Genomic DNA, 18,282 nt, shown 5'->3' on the forward strand with positions numbered 1-18,282 from the left:
CAAGTTAAAGTTTGGTACTCAACACCATCATTTCCCTCAGTCGAAATTTGGCACTATAACCACACCAAGCCAATCCAATTTTGCATAAACTGTTACAAAAAGAGCCCAGTTCCAACTGTCATGAACTTAATTCATAATTAGTACACTGCCAACCTAAGGGTTGTGTGAAGACATTCTCTCTAACCCCCTTTGTCATTCTCCTCTGTCCTTCTTGCTAAGTATTTTTCTGTACATTTTCAGCCTTTGGATGCATTCAATTCAATAAACAATTTACTATTATCATAATTATTTCTTCATAATTAACTCCTGCTGCTTTAGCAAGGCAGCAACAAGAAGAGATGAATAAAAACCTCACTTGCATATATCCACTCTAACTTTCATTCATAATACATTAAAACTGAAGCCTCCTACCATCCACTGCCAACTCTTACTGACTACTTATAGTTTACCTTAGCCACTCTATATGCTCTGGTTCAGCCCATTAACTACACACTGCACCCTCCCCCCCATGCCCCAAGTACCACACTGATCCAATTCATTCCAACCCAAGCATGCCTCTCACTCTCCTGAATATGGCCCTAATACCCCAAAGCCTTTTTTATTCCAACATTCCATCTTGGTTTTTCCTGGTCTCCCCCTTCCCATCCTCCAACAACTTCTGACATACAGATCCCCTCAGTTAGTCTCTTCTTTGCTTATCCCATCCATGTGTGCAAACCACTTCAGCATACCTTGATCGTGTCTCAGACCATCATTCCTTACACAATCAACCCAACTCACTCCACATATTGTCCCCATGAATTTAACTTCCAACACATCAATCCATTTCATTCAGGACCCAGATGTGGGAAAAATATTCTTTCAAACAAACACATCTTTGTCATCACGAACAATGACTTCTCCCTCCATACACTTACTGCACACAAGACCTTAGCTCCCATTCGCAGCCTGTCACTCACTTCACTTCAGCCCTCATGGCTCCATCAACTGCCATGTCCACTTCCACATACCTATCATCATTATCAACATTATTATATTCATTATCATTACTATCATTATCATCACTGGAGTCGGTTAGAACAACTTCATGGATAGAGGTTGGATTGGCATTGCCAAGTGTGGATCTTCTTTAACGTGCACCAGAACTGGTAACTTGTGATGACCTGTGTTGAACATAAAGCAACAGTTTGCAGTTTACCTTTCAGTGATTAGGCTAATGATGGGGTTATTCAGAATTTGGATTTGTTCTCTGATTGCCACTAATGGTAAGTGGTTTTGTCTGTGCTAGTTTCTTTGTCTTATGATATATGTAATTTGTGAGGTGAGCTTTGGTTTGTAGTTCTCTCTAGTCCTTGTGCAATGTGCATTTTGCTAGCTTGGTTGGAGATGTTGATGAAGTGTGAGACTGTATGATTTCAAGATGGGAAATCATCTATACTGAAGTTTTGGATATTTCTTTCAATGTACAATGTGAAGGCTGGACAGTCTGCTTTTCTGTAGTTTATGCAAGCAATTTTGGGGAAGCTTGGGTTGGGTGGGCCAAGTGGGGTACAATATTATCTTATAAACTGATTTACAGCATACATTAAAGAATATAAGGGATATTAATCCAAAGAATGGAAAAAACTGGACTATTGCACATCTTGACAACTTTCTATCTAGAAAATAAGTGGGTTTTCAGTGGCTAAGAGCCAGTTGGTTGATGACATCATCTCTGTGGTCTCTGACTGCTGTGGGTGAGCCCAAAACACACAAGCAGTCGCTATTTAGTAAAAAAAAGGGTAGAGAGATTTCACTTGAACTATGAGCCTTACATGCATCTAGGTTGATTAATATTCCACTTATGTTTCACCTGAGTCTGAATAATTTAGTCATTGGTTGGAAGAGATCTCTACACACTGGGAATGCAAATATAATCTTTTTGGAAGGATTTCAGGATAATGAAAGATATTCTTATATTCAGTCTTTGGAGAGAGCCAAAAAGCAGCACCTACATTAGGAAAACAAGTAAGAGTTACTGCAAAGAGACGAAGATAAGCTTAGCTAACATCAAAATACCTACAGACGTGAAAGAAGTTAACGTATCAACAGTGGGGAAGAAGGTTTAGACAAAAAGAGGGCATAATCTCCCATTTAAAAAATCTAAACAAACATACAGCACAGGGCATGCTGATGCACTAATATTTTACTGTACATTAAAGAGCTGCAGTAATATGAACATGATTAAACTTTGAAAAAAGATGATGTAAATCATCAATAAGCAACATCACAAGACAGTGCAAGCAAAAACTTGTTACTTTATCCACTGCACTTAACAAGATATTTACTCTCTCATCAAACCAGTAAAAATACCTACTCCATTCCTTTTAGAACGCATACTCCAAGCGGCACCGAAATTTCCACTACAACCCACAAATACTGTGTATTAGCAGCCTGAGGGATGGTCAATCATATGTCTACTTCTTTCCTTCTCTCCTTCCATTGCTAGCTTGTGGAACTCCTTACCTCATGATGTTTTCACCTGACCCCTACAATCTGTCCTCTTTTAAGACATAGGTCTATCATCACTTGAAGAATAAGTGACAATTTTTCATATTTCTTCCATCAGGCCTGACCTTGATGTGGGCACCTGTGATTGTGACTGGTTCTATTTTGTGGAAAAGAAAAAAGTAATTGATTCAGAGTAGCAAAGTCACTCCAGAACTCACAAAACTTACCCACATCAGACAATTTGATAACATTCATGTCTGCACTGCTGTTTAATTCAAATCACTTTACATTTTAAGTTCTCACCACAAGCATGAAAAAGGTTTTAGTCAATATCAAGTGTACGTGTTATTCTTCAGTGGAGGATTAAAATTCCCCTCATTTCTTCATCTAAGCAAAACCCGAGCACACTTTCATATTTTCACTTTAGTACTGTCATACACATTTTTTCCCTAGATTCAGCATAATGGAAAGTCCAGAAATCTATAGAAAGGTCCCCCAAATTAACATGGACTGTCATAATATATCATGCTCTGTCATAAACTTTCAGTGGTTATGTGCCAAGCCACAGTTCAAAGACAGAAATCATTAATTGTTCTGCCACTTTATACCTCATTTTTTACCCTTCTTTATGATCTGACACAATCAAATCAGCCTAGTTTCACTTAGCTAATAAAAATAAAGATATACCAATATATGTTAAAAAAAATCTGGCAACAAACATTACAAAGCAGTTTTGAATAAGAACTTTTTGTTATTACACAATTTCCCAATGTGCCCTACATCCTTTACACAGCATAAACTTGATAGCTTAACTTCAGTAAACCATGGGGTCCATACTGAACCTAAAGAATCCATTAACTATAGGATTCCTACACTTCCATTAAGCTCCCATGCATTTTGAATAGCTACTGCTGCACAGCATTGATAACCCTTTTTTTGATAGGTCATGCTCAATTTCATTATTATTCATTTTCATCTTATCAAACTTTATCGCTGTTTCCCGCATCAGCGAGGTAGCGCCAGAAAACAGACTAAGAATGGCCCATCCACTTATATACACATATATCCACATAAACACCCATACATGCACATATACATACATACAGATATCAACATATACACATATACATACACATACACAGACATATACTTGCTAGCCTTCATCCATTCCTGGCACTACCTCACCCGACAGGAAACAGCATCACTACCCCCTGCTTCAGCACCCCGAAAACAGACAAAAAAAGGCCACACTCATTCACACTCGGTCTCTAGCTGTCATGTGTAATGCACCGAAACCACAGTTCCCTATCCACATCCAGGCCCCACAGACATTTCCATTGTTTACCCCAGACATTTCACATGCCCTGGTTCAGTCTATTGACAGCACATTGACCCTGGTATACCACATCGTTCCAATCCACTCTATTCCTTGCATGCCTCTCACCCTCCTGTAGGTTCAGGCCCCGATCACTCAAAATCTTTTCCACTCCATCCTTCCACCTCCAATTTGGTTTCCCACTTCTTGTACCCTCCACCTCTGACATATATATCCTCTTTGTCAATCTTTCCTCACTCATTCTCTCATATGTCCAAACCATTTTAACACACCATCTTCTGCTCTCTCAACCACACTCCTTTTATTTCCACATATCTTTCTTACCCTTTCATTACTTACTCGATCAAACCACCTCTAACCACATACTGTCCTCAAGCATTTCGTTTCCAACACATCCAACTTCCTCTATACAACCATATCTATAGCCCATGCCTCGCAACCATATAATATTATTGGAACTACTATTCCTTCAAATATACCTATTTTTGCTCTCCGAGATAACGTTCTCACCTTCCACACATTCTTCATCGCTCCCAGAACCTTCGCTCTCTCCCCCATCCTGTGACTCATCTCCGCTTCCATGGTTCCATTCACCGCCAAGTCCACTCCCAGATATCCAAAACACCACTTCCTCCAGTTTTTCTCCATTCAAACTTACATCCCAATTAACTTGTCCCTCAACCCTACTGAACCTAATAACCTTGCTCTTATTCTCATTTACTCTCAAATTTCTCCTTTCTCACACTTTTCCAAACTCAGTCACTAACTTCTGCAGTTTCTCACTCGAATCAGCCACCACAGCTGTATCATCAGCAAACAACAACTGACTCACTTCCCAGGCCCCGTCATCCCCAACAGACTGCATACTCACCCCTCTTTCCAAAACTCTTGCATTTACCTCTCTGAGCACCCCATCCAGAAATAAATTAAACAATCATGGGGACATCAAACACCCCGGCCGCAGACTGACCTTCACTGGGAACTAATCGCTCACCTCTCTTCCAGCTCGCACAAATGCCTTACATCCTTGGTAATAACTTTTCACTGCTTCTAGCATCTTCCCTCCCATACCATATACTCTTAGGGAAGGAGAGATACTTTGTGGAAGGTCATGCTCAATACATTATATAAATATCTTAGACATTGGTGTCTATATGGATTCCATACAAATAAAAATCAATCAAATCCTCTCACCCTCATATTCTATGACACTCAATTTCCTATACGATCTGAGATAAAAAATCCACAAAAGTCCTTTGGTATAGTAACAGAAAAGTGGTTTAAATAACCGAATATATGCATCCTCAGAAACATTCATCCAAAGGTTAATTCTCTTCACTATTGATCAGATGTGTAAATCCAAAGAGTAAGAACCTAAACTCTGGCTAGAAATCAGGGATGATTATGCACCCTATTATCAGCTTTATGTCCCTGATATAATACAGTATCTTTTACATTTGTCCAATTTCAAGGTAAATACATGGATGAAATCAATAGAAAGTGAAGGAATGTTTGTAAAAGGGGAGGTGAGCTTAGACATGAGATCCCAATGCCACACCTGTCAAAAGCTTTGGATATATCAATGTCAACTGCATAAGACTCCCCAAAATCTTTACGTGGTGATGAACAGACATTAGTATGATAAGAAAGAACATTACCAGTGGATCTCACCTTACGGAAGCCATACTGGTGATCAGAGAGAAGACTGCGAGATTCAAGATGTCTAAGGATATGGGAGTGAAGGAGGGATTCAAAGACTTTGTAAATGGTAGATGTAAAGCAACAGGACAATAGTTAGAGGGGTTAGACCAGTCACCCTTCTTCGGAATGGACAGGACGTATCAATGCATGCTTCCAAAAAGCAGAAAAAGTCACAATTTTAAACAGAAACGGAACAGTCAAGCAAGTACGGGTCCAAGTTCAGAGGCACACTCTCAGTAAATGAGGATGGATGCCATCATGACCAAAAGCCTTTCTTGTTTCTAAACAGAAAAATGCTCTTTGGACAGTCCAAAAAGAGATTACTCAGAGGTGTATAGGATTAGTAAGAACATCAAGGGGCAAAGGAATGTTTGAGTCATCCATGGTGGAGTTAGAGGAGAAACAGGAATCAAAGAAAGCTGCTACGTCTATGGGAGAGACAGCTACAGTAGAATGACAGTTGTTCACAATGTCCTTAGCCAAAGACCAGAAAGATCTATCAGTGAATGACAAGGAGAGGTTACTGCATTTCCTTTGAATAAAGGAACACTTTACCTCCATAAGGTACTAGCAATGATTACAGTGAGTGGTAAAAGCTGAATAGGAGTAAGAAGAAGGAGAGTTTTTCCAGTCTGATATGCTTGATCCCTTGTCTGAATGGCCTCAGAGCAGAAACGGTTGAACCATTGACTGGAAAAAGAGGATGTCTTAGAGGAAGAGGGGATAAATGCTTCCATTCCCACATGAATAGCCTCTGCTATGCATTTGGTGGACAGAAGCATCACCACAAAAAAGACAGTAATTTACCCAAGGACAATCAGAAGAGAATTTTCGTAAGTTATTCCAATTAGCTTTGTTAAGATGGCAATATTCATGCTTAGATGGGGCTGCTGGAAAGGAAGGTGTCATTAGAATAAATACATTTATGAGAGTGCAATCAGATGAACCAATTGGGGTAAAGACTGCATAGTGACAGCGTGATGGATTAGAGGTGAAGAACAGATCTAGAATATTAGGGAGAGTGGTCACAGCAGTCAGGAATATGGTAAGGGTGGGGGATAATTTGGTTTAGATCACTGAGAACAGAGAACAATGAATTCCTGTAAGTAGAGGATATTGGTTTAGGGGTGACAGGATGCTACTGTCTCATAGCCGGAGTTCAGAGAGTTGAAGAAAGATATAAAATATGTAGAATTAGGAGAGCATAGGCAAAACTGAGGAAAAGTGTGGTGATTGGGAGACAGACCCTGAGCCACACAGCATCAGTTGGGGACTCAAGGTCCTCGTGGCATGCAACAGATGTGCTAATGTTGGAATAAGCACAAACACCATCTTTGAAATGGAATTATGAGTGGAGATTATAGCTGGACTTAAAAAATTGGCTAGTGAGAACATCATCAAACAACTGGGTCCCAGAGAGCAGTAAGATATTAGAAGAGGTGCTAGGCAGATGGTGTTCAACAGGATAGAGGTTACTGCAGAGACCACGAATGTTGATATAGTGAAGAGAAAAAGAGGAAGGCCTAACAGAGAGGGATGGGTCATGGGAGGGGATGGTATTACTACTGTCAGAGTCCTCTCTATCACTGTCAGTAGAGTCAAGCAGGGAAATCTAGAGATTCCTAGCACCCCATGATGCCAAGGTCTAGTGGCCATACATTTGCTGGACTCTATCGTGACTGAATTTAAAAATGCAAGTGCAGACAGGAGGTGGTAAGAGTACTTATGCAAAGAAAATAAGTGATGTTTGGGTAAGTGTATGGTGTTCGTAGGGAGAAGGTGGCAGAACGAGCCTAATGGTCCTATTTTGACGAGACAGGAAGCAAAGACCATGAATCCTAACATGGAGAGTGTAAGATGGTTCCTGGCACCATTTTAAGGTTCCTCACAGTAAGGATGGTAGTACCACCCTGAGCACCTGCTGTCAACAGCCAAGTACCTTAATAATAATACATTTACAAAGTTCATTCAATACTACTTACAGTATTTTGTTATAAAACTATTGTTCGTTTACGACTAGAAACTTTGCAAAAATCTTTAATAAAAATGGAACATTGGCACTTGAATAGAATCCTCTTTTCAGTATGGAAACAGAAGCACACATTCATTTATATCAAATTCAATCATACAAAGGTTTTCTAAGAACAAAACCCTTAGTACAAATGATGGGGAAACAGTATCAACACTATGCCCTTACTACAATGTTTCATTCAAATATTGCAACTTTAAAATTCTGAACAAACTAAAACTACTCAAAAAACAAACCTTTCATCTTTCTGGATGTTAAACCACAGACTGTACTCATCATGCGCAGACAAGAGTGTCAGTGTGGTGTCCTGGTGCACTGTACGAGGTTGGGGGAGATAGTACACTGCCTGCATCCAATGGTCTCTCCATGGAATGTCTTCACTACTTCCTTTCCAACACCTGTCTAATCAATGGAAAACCAAATACTCAAATCAGACTCTTTAAAACAGTGACAATGCATATAACCTACAAAAACTTATTTGACAAATTTAAATCTCAAAAAGACATATAAGCCTTTCTTAAAAATCAATACTACAGGTTGAGTATCCCTTATCTGAAATGCCTGGGGCCAGAAGTGTTTCGGATTTTGGATCTTTTCAGATTTTGGAATATTTGCACATACATAATGAGATATGTGGAAAACTAGATGGTATGGAAACATACAGGTTGAAGCTGAGATATACCTCAACGTTTTGACTGTTCAACAGTCTTCCTCAGGAGATACTGATTCCAGCATTCAGCGGGACTGTGTTCCTCAGCAAGTGATAGTCACCCAGTTGGATGCCTTGGTGTGTTGCTCTCTGATTATTTACTTTTACAGCTGCCTCCACCCATTTACAGCAATCTCCGCTGCCTGATGTGAGCAGCAGATGAACCCAGACCTTGTCTTAATGTTGTTCTTAATCCCTTCATCTAGGTAAGCTCTCACACTATCACCAAACGGTTTGTCACTTGCCTGTAGTTGCCTTGGCGTCAACCATTTAGTGATAGTGTAAGAGCTTACCTAGAGGAAGGGATTAAGAACAACATTTACACAAGATCTGAGTTCATCTGCTGGTCACATCAGAAAGCGGAGATCGCTGTGAATGGGTGGAGGCAGCAGGACAAGTGGTCCAATCAAAAAGCGACATCCCAAGGTGTCTGACTGGGTGATCATCACATGCTGAGAACATGGTCCCGCCAAATTTTGGAATCAATATCTCCTCAAGAAGACCATTGAACAGTCGAAACATTGAGGTACGTCTCAGCTCGAATCCGTTTGTTTCCATACTATTCTGTTTTCCACATCTGTCATGATGGATACTTAGATAATGAGATATCCTGGGGATGGGACCCAAGTTTAAGCCCAAAATCTATTTATGTTTCATATACAACTTATAAACATAGCCTGAAGGTAATGTATACAATATTTCTAATAATTCTGCACATAAAACAAAGTTTGTGTAACAATGAACCATCAGAAAGCTAAGGTGTCACAACATCAGCCACCCATGCGGACAACCTGTGGTTGTTTAGCATCACCTTCATTCCTGACTCTGAATTCATATGCTACTGATAAGCAATCATTTTCTTACACTTATTTACTTAAGCATGTGGGTCTGGCGGTGACGATGGTTTGTAACAAACTGGCACCAACTGAGCGTCAAAGCCCAGCATGGGCAAGTGAGGTCTGGTGTGGAATTTTCCACTTATAACAGCATGTCGCCACTCAAAACATTTCAGATTTTGGAGCATTTCGGATTTTGCATTTTTGTATTAGGGATGCTCATCCTGTACCATGCTTCATGTTATAAGTAAATGCTTCATAGGTACTGTCTTGACCATATAGTCCAAAGGAACAGAAGGGAATACAAAAGGAATTCAAACATCAACAGACCATTAGGTCCTTTTGAGGCTGTCTGTTACATAAGAAATCAGAAACTCACAGATTAGTCTGGTAAATGTGAGAAGATAGTTTTCTTTTTTCTAAGTTAGCTGTAATGGCATAAGTAGATGAGGCCCCAATCAAGACCATCACATCAACACTAAGTATATACATTATATTCATTATACGTACATAATCGCTGTTTCCTGCATCAGCGAGGTAGTGCCACGAAACGGATGAAGAATGGCCTATCCAATCATACACATAAATACATAAAGGCCCATATATATATATTTTTTTTTTTCATACTATTCGCCATTTCCCGCGATAGCGAGGTAGCGTTAAGAACAGAGGACTGGGCCTTTTTTGGAATATCCTCACCTGGCCCCCTCTGTTCCTACTTTTGGAAAAAGACATAGCAGGATTCATATGCTGTAATAACCAATGTTATGGATATGCATATATGGTGAGATTTCCTCTGTTTTAACCAATAGGCATCAGAAGAAAGCACAAGAATTATGATCTTCATAGAAAACTTTGCTTACATCTATCCATATACCTGCCTATGGACAATCAGGATTCTTTCATATAAATTGGTCCTTGGGAAACTATAAATAAAATAATAAAATAAAGTTAAATAAAATTATCAATCTATCTTTCTACTGACATACATATTTATACAGCTGTTCCCAAACTCCACTTACTTGAAAGTGAAGAGTCACCTCTGGAGAGGCTGTATCACTGTCAGCTGACAAAAAAGAGTACAGTATTGACAAAGAATTCATTTAAAAAAAGTCCAACTTGCACTTGATACTATGTGTAATGCAGACTTGGGACTGCGGCAGCCACTGGTTGTGAGGGTCTGGGGATGTAGTCCAAAGGCCCCTTTCTAAAAGGGGACCTGGGGTTGCATAACTACAATAATATCTATTCATCCATCTACAATTACTGTGCTGTAATGCACTACATTAAGTAACAAGGAAAAGTCTGACTCCATTAAAACGACACGATATCTGATGAGACTGTACTCTGTTTTGTCAAGTGACAATGATACAGCCTTGCCAAAGGTGAATTTCACTGGCAGTGTCATCTCAAGAAAGTGGAGAACAGTAACACCCTAATCAATTACTATAAGAAGTGGTAACTGGCAGTAACGTAGTGACGAGAATTTTGAAGGATAGTTGAATGTGTTCAATGACAGGGTGGAAGATGTGGGATATTTTGGATGTGGAGATAAGCAAAGTGAGCAAGTCACAGCAAGTGGTTGCAATAAAAATATGTCATGAAAACTTGCATAAAATGAAGTAAAGCATAACAGCTGGAGTGCATAGGACTACAGATGAATTTCTTAAGAAAAGGAGTGACTGTTGTTGATTGGGTGGTTAAGATTTTCAATGTATCTATGGCTCATGATACAGCACTTGATGACAAAACTGAAAATTCAAATTACTGAGGTAAACGTTTGCTAAGTGTACCTGCTAAGTTGTATGGGAGTGAGGTGGTCCAGAGGGTGGTGGTATGCACAGTGCTTCAGACTGGTGAGGAGTAATGTGGCTTCAGGGGAGGCAGAGGATGTGTGTGAGACATACTCTAAGAAACAGATGTACTTGTAAGTGGCATTAAGGGAGGTGGAAAAAATACATCAGAAGGTTGATATAGACACTCTACGTGAGGTGTGACAATTATATATGGTGTGGAAAGAAAGCTGTCAAAAGCAGTGAAGAAATCTTAACCAGAGTAAAGCGAATGTGAAAGTAGGAAGAATATAGAGTGAGCACTTCCATGCAAAGGTGGGTCTGCAGCAGGGATGTATGATGTGATCATTGCTTTTTCATCTGAATATAGATGAGGTGGTGAGGGAGGTGAATTCACACCAGATACATGAATAATTTGGCTGCTGATGACATGGCACTAGTGGCAGATTTGAGTGAAAAACTGTAGATTTTGGCTTCTGAGTTTGGGAAAGTGTGTGAAAGTAGAAAGTTTAGAGTATATGTGAATAAAAGCTTAGTAATTTGGTTCAGCAGTGGAGAGAGACAGGTCATTTGGAAAACTTGGAGGTACTAAAGTTTTTAGATACTTGGGAGTGGATATGACAGCAAATGAAACCATGGGAGTTAGAGTCACGGTGGGTGAGGGGGCAAATGTTCTGGGAGCACTGAGAAATGTTTAGAAAGACAGGTTAATAACTGGGACAGCAGGAGCGAGAGTCATGGCAAATGGTTTGGTGAAAAGAGCCGGTGCAAGTCTTGCACAAGATGAACTGTGACAAAGCAGATGGAGTGGATGACACTGCAGTTAAATTTCCCAAGAAAACAGGTGCAAACGTTGTTGATTAGTTAGTCAGGACTTTTAGCATATGTATGCTAAGTAGTTTCTTTCAAAAGTGAAGGTGCCTCCGATGTCGGCCTCCCTCCTTCTTATATAATTTCCCTAACATCACACTCTACATCATTATTTCTCCATATTTCAATTCAATTCTTTTCATTATCTATCCAACACATACACAAGTGTTTCTCCTAATAGCATAAGCCATAAGACAATCTACACATTTTCCAGAGTCACCATATATATACATCCTTCAGATCAATAACAATTCACTTATAATAGTAGATGTAGCAATAGTGAAAAGAGCAGAATTTTTTCCTGCACCTTCCTGACCATGGAATAGACCTCTATAAGCTACTGAAAGGACAATAAACCAGAAAGTTAAACTATAATTCTACCACCCTTCCCCACCACATCCCCCAGCATGCATGCTTGCCTCTAAAGTATTGACAAATACTCATCAGCTTCTACATTGTTCTCACACAATACAGTTTCGTATCAAATTTAAATTCAACACCATGTAATCAATGAAGCATCTGGGCTTAACCATGGAAAGTTCTATGGGGCCTGGATGTGGAAAGGGAGCTGTGGTTTCGGTGCATTATGCATGACAGCTAGAGACTGTGTGAACGAATGTGGCCTTTGTTGTCTTTTCCTAGCACTACCTCGCGCACATGCGGGGGGAGGGGGTTGGTATTTCATTATGTGGCAGGGTGGCGCCGGGAATGAATAAGGGCAGACAGTATGAATTATGTACATGTGTATATATGTATATGTCTGTGCGTGTATATATATATGTGTATACGTTGATATGTATAGGTATGTATATGTGTGTGTGTGGATGTATATGTATATACATGTATATGTAGGTGGGTTGGGCCATTATTTCGTCTGTCTCATATTTTTTTTTTTTTTTTTTGCCGGTCTCCCATGTTTGAGAGGTAGCGCAAGGAAACAGACGAAAGAAATGGCAAAACCCACCCCCATACACATGTATATACATACGTCCACACACGCAAATATACATACCTACACAGCTTTCCATGGTTTACCCCAGACGCTTCACATGCCCTGATTCAATCCACTGACAGCACGTCAACCCCGGTATACCACATCGATCCAATTCACTCTATTCCTTGCCCTCCTTTCACCCTCCTGCATGTTCAGGCCCCGATCACACAAAATCTTTTTCACTCCATCTTTCCACCTCCAATTTGGTCTCCCACTTCTCCTCGTTCCCTCCACCTCCGACACATATATCCTCTTGGTCAATCTTTCCTCACTCATTCTCTCCATGTGCCCAAACCATTTCAAAACACCCTCTTCTGCTCTCTCAACCACGCTCTTTTTATTTCCACACATCTCTCTTACCCTTACGTTACTTACTTGATCAAACCACCTCACACCACACATTGTCCTCAAACATCTCATTTCCAGCACATCCATCCTCCTGCGCACAACTCTATCCATAGCCCACGCCTCGCAACCATACAACATTGTTGGAACCACTATTCCTTCAAACATACCCATTTTTGCTTTCCGAGATAATGTTCTTGACTTCCACATATTCTTCAAGGCTCCCAGAATTTTCGCCCCCTCCCCCACCCTATGATCCACTTCCGCTTCCATGGTTCCATCCGCTGCCAGATCCACTCCCAGATATCTAAAACACTTTACTTCCTCCAGTTTTTCTCCATTCAAACTTACCTCCCAATTGACTTGACCCTCAACCCTACTGTACCTAATAACCTTGCTCTTATTCACATTTACTCTTAACTTTCTTCTTTCACACACTTTACCAAACTCAGTCACCAGCTTCTGCAGTTTCTCACATGAATCAGCCACCAGCGCTGTATCATCAGCGAACAACAACTGACTCACTTCCCAAGCTCTCTCATCCACAACAGACTTCATACTTGCCCCTTTCCAAAACTCTTGCATTCACCTCCCTAACAACCCCATCCATAAACAAATTAAACAACCATGGAGACATCACACACCCCTGCTGCAAACATACATTCACTGAGAACCAATCACTTTCCTCTCTTCCTACACGTACACATGCCTTACATCCTCGATAAAAACTTTTCACTGCTTCTAACAACTTGCCTCCCACACCATATATTCTTAATACCTTCCACAGAGCATCTCTATCAACTCTATCATATGCCTTCTCCAGATCCATAAAGGCTACATACAAATCCATTTGCTTTTCTAAGTATTTCTCACATAAATTCTTCAAAGCAAACACCTGATCCACACATCCTCTACCACTTCTGAAACCACACTGCTCTTCCCTAATCTGATGCTCTGTACATGCCTTCACCCTCTCAATCAATACCCTCCGATATAATTTACCAGGAATACTCAACAAACTTATACCTCTGTAATTTGAGCACTCACTCTTATCCCATTTGCCTTTGTACAATGGCACTATGCATGCATTCCGCCAATCCTCAGGCACATCACCATGAGTCATACATACATTAAATAACCTTACCAACAAGTCAATAATATAGTCACCCCCTTTTTTAATAAATTCCACTGCAATACCATCCAAACCTGCTGCCTTGCCAGCTTTCATCTTCCGCTAAGCTTTTACTACCTCTTCTCTGTTTCATATATATATATATATATATATATATATATATATATATATATATATACTTAGAAAAGCAAATGGATTTGTATGTAGCATTTATGGATCTGGAGAAGGCATATGATAGAGTTGATAGAGATGCTCTGTGGAAGGTATTAAGAATATATGGTGTGGGAGGAAAGTTGTTAGAAGCAGTGAAAAGTTTTTATCGAGTATGTAAGGCATGTGTACGTGTAGGAAGAGAGAAAAGTGATTGGTTCTCAGTGAATGTAGGTTTGCGGCAGGGGTGTGTGATGTCTCCATGGTTGTTTAATTTGTTTATGGATGGGGTTGTTAGGGAGGTAAATGCAAGAGTTTGGGAAAGAGGGGCAAGTATGAAGTCTGTTGGGGATGAGAGAGCATGGGAAGTGAGTCAGTTGTTGTTCGCTGATGACACAGCGCTGGTGGCTGATTCATGTGTGAAACTGCAGAAGCTGGTGACTGAGTTTGGTAAAGTGTGTGGAAGAAGAAAGTTAAGAGTAAATGTCAATAAGAGCAAGGTTATTAGGTACAGTAGGGTTGAGGGTCAAGTCAATTGGGAGGTAAGTTTGAATGGAGAAAAACTGGAGGAAGTGAAGTGTTTTAGGTATCTGGGAGTGGATCTGGCAGCGGATGGAACCATGGAAGCGGAAGTGGATCATAGGGTGGGGGAGGGGGCGAAAATTCTGGGGGCCTTGAAGAATGTGTGGAAGTCGAGAACATTATCTCGGAAAGCAAAAATGGGTATGTTTGAAGGAATAGTGGTTCCAACAATGTTGTATGGTTGCGAGGCATGGGCTATGGATAGAGTTGTGCGCAGGAGGATGGATGTGCTGGAAATGAGATGTTTGAGGACAATGTGTGGTGTGAGGTGGTTTGATCGAGTGAGTAACGTAAGGGTAAGAGAGATGTGTGGAAATAAAAAGAGCGTGGTTGAGAGAGCAGAAGAGGGTGTTTTGAAGTGGTTTGGGCACATGGAGAGGATGAGTGAGGAAAGATTGACCAAGAGGATATATGTGTCGGAGGTGGAGGGAACAAGGAGAAGAGGGAGACCAAATTGGAGGTGGAAAGATGGAGTGAAAAAGATTTTGTGTGATCGGGGCCTGAACATGCAGGAGGGTGAAAGGAGGGCAAGGAATAGAGTGAATTGGAGCGATGTGGTATACCGGGGCTGACGTGCTGTCAGTGGATTGAATCAAGGCATGTGAAGCGTCTGGGGTGAACCATGGAAAGCTGTGTAGGTATGTATATTTGCGTGTGTGGACGTGTGTATATACATGTGTATGGGGGGGGTTGGGCCATTTCTTTCGTCTGTTTCCTTGCGCTACCTCGCAAACGCGGGAGACAGCGACAAAGTATAAAAAAAAAAAAAATATATATATATATATATATATATATATATATATATATATATATATATGTACAGAGCATCAGATTGGGGAAGAGCAGTGTGGTTTCAGAAGTGGTAGAGGATGTGTGGATCAGGTGTTTGCTTTGAAGAATGTATGTGAGAAATACTTAGAAAAGCAAATGGATTTGTATGTAGCATTTATGGATCTGGAGAAGGCATATGATAGAGTTGATGGAGATGCTCTGTGGAAGGTATTAAGAATATATGGTGTGGGAGGCAAGTTGTTAGAAGCAGTGAAAAGTTTTTATCGAGGATGTAAGGCATGTGTACGTGTAGGAAGAGAGGAAAGTGATTGGTTCTCAGTGAATGTAGGTTTGCGGCAGGGGTGTGTGATGTCTCCATGGTTAATTTGTTTATGGATGGGGTTGTTAGGGAGGTAAATGCAAGAGTTTTGGAAAGAGGGGCAAGTATGAAGTCTGTTGGGGATGAGAGAGCTTGGGAAGTGAGTCAGTTGTTGTTCGCTGATGATACAGCGCTGGTGGCTGATTCATGTGAGAAACTGCAGAAGCTGGTGACTGAGTTTGGTAAAGTGTGTGAAAGAAGAAAGTTAAGAGTAAATGTGAATAAGAGCAAGGTTATTAGGTACAGTAGGGTTGAGGGTCAAGTCAATTGGGAGGTAAGTTTGAATGGAGAAAAACTGGAGGAAGTGAAGTGTTTTAGATATCTGGGAGTGGATCTGGCAGCGGATGGAACCATGGAAGCGGAAGTGGATCATAGGGTGGGGGAGGGGGCGAAAATTCTGGGGGCCTTCAAGAATGTGTGGAAGTCGAGAACATTATCTCGGAAAGCAAAAATGGGTATGTTTGAAGGAATAGTGGTTCCAACAAAGTTGTATGGTTGCGAGGCATGGGCTATGGATAGAGTTGTGCGCAGGAGGATGGATGTGCTGGAAATGAGATGTTTGAGGACAATATGTGGTGTGAGGTGGTTTGATCGAGTGAGTAACGTAAGGGTAAGAGAGATGTGTGGAAATAAAAAGAGCGTGGTTGAGAGAGCAGAAGAGGGTGTTTTGAAGTGGTTTGGGCACATGGAGAGAATGAGTGAGGAAAGATTGACCAAGAGGATATATGTGTCAGAGGTGGAGGGAACGAGGAGAAGAGGGAGACCAAATTGGAGGTGGAAAGATGGAGTGAAAAAGATATTGTGTGATCGGGGCCTGAACATGCAGGAGGGTGAAAGGAGGGCAAGGAATAGAGTGAATTGGAGCGATGTGGTATACCGGGGTTGTCGTGCTGTCAGTGGATTGAATCAAGGCATGTGAAGCGTCTGGGGTAAACCATGGAAAGCTGTGTAGGTATGTATATTTGCGTGTGTGGACGTATGTATATACATGTGTATGGGGGGGGGGCCATTTCTTTCGTGTTTCCTTGCGCTACCTCGCAAACGCGGGAGACAGCGACAAAGTATAATAAAAAAAAAAATATATATATATATATATATATGATACATATATATATATATATATATATATATATATATATATTATCTTATTTATTTATTTTCCTTTGTCGCTGTCTCCCGCATTAGCGAGGTAGCGCAAGTATAATGCACTGAAACCACAGCTCCGTTTCCACATCCAGGCCCCACAGAACTTTCCATGGTTAACCCCAGACGCTTCAAACGCCCTGGTTCAATCCATTGACAGCACGTCGACCCCGGTATATCACATACACATATACACATATAAACACTTTGAAGAATGTATGTGAGAAATACTTAGAAAAGCTAATGGATTTGTTTGTAGCATTTATGGATCTGGAGAAGGCATATGACAGAGTTGATAGAGATGCGCTGTGGAAGGTATTAAGAATATATGGTGTGGGAGGCAAGTTGTTAGAAGCAGTGAAAAGTTTTTATCGAGGATGTAAGGCATGTGTACATGTAGGAAAAGAGGAAAGTGGTTGGTTCTCAGTGAATGTAGGTTTGCAGCAGGGGTGTGTGATGTCTTCATGGTTGTTAATTTGTTTATGGATGGGGTTGTTAGGGAGGTGAATGCAAGAGTTTTGGAAAGAGGGGCAAGTATGCAGTCTGTTGTGGATGAGAGAGCTTGGGAAGTGAGTCAGTTGTTGTTCGCTGATGATACAGTGCTGGTGGTTGATTCATGTGAAAAACTGCAGAAGCTGGTGACTGAGTTTGGTAACATGTGCAAAAGAAGAAAGTTGAGAGTAAATGTGAATAAGAGCAAGGTTATTAGGTACAGTAGGGTTGAGGGTCAAGTCAATTGGGAGGTAAGTTTGAATGGAGAAAAACTGGAGAAAGTGAAGTGTTTTAGATATCTAGGAGTGGATTTGGCAGCGGATAGAACCATGGAAGTAGAAGTGAATCATAGGGTGGGGGAGGGGGCGAAAATTATGGGAGCCTTGAACAATGTGTGGAAGTCAAGAACATTATCTCGGAAAGCAAAACTGGGTATGTCTGAAGGAATGGTGGTTCCAACAATGTTGTATGGTAGCGAGGCGTGGGCTTTAGATATAGTTGTGCGCAGGAGGGTGGATGTGCTGGAAATG

General features: G+C 40.8%; 1 protein-coding gene across 1 annotated transcript in view; it reads right to left on the minus strand.

Moving 5' to 3' along the window:
* Nucleotides 1-18,282, minus strand: part of Art7 (arginine methyltransferase 7) — an 83,534-nt gene that overhangs the window by 35,602 nt on the left and 29,650 nt on the right. The window contains exon 8 of the mRNA XM_071671952.1: nt 7,793-7,958. Within this exon, the coding sequence (XP_071528053.1) occupies nt 7,793-7,958 (166 nt within the window). The remainder of the gene's footprint in view (nt 1-7,792; nt 7,959-18,282) is intronic.

The sequence above is a fragment of the Panulirus ornatus genome, chromosome 17 (assembly GCF_036320965.1).
Source record: "Panulirus ornatus isolate Po-2019 chromosome 17, ASM3632096v1, whole genome shotgun sequence".
NCBI classification, from domain to species: domain Eukaryota; kingdom Metazoa; phylum Arthropoda; class Malacostraca; order Decapoda; family Palinuridae; genus Panulirus; species Panulirus ornatus.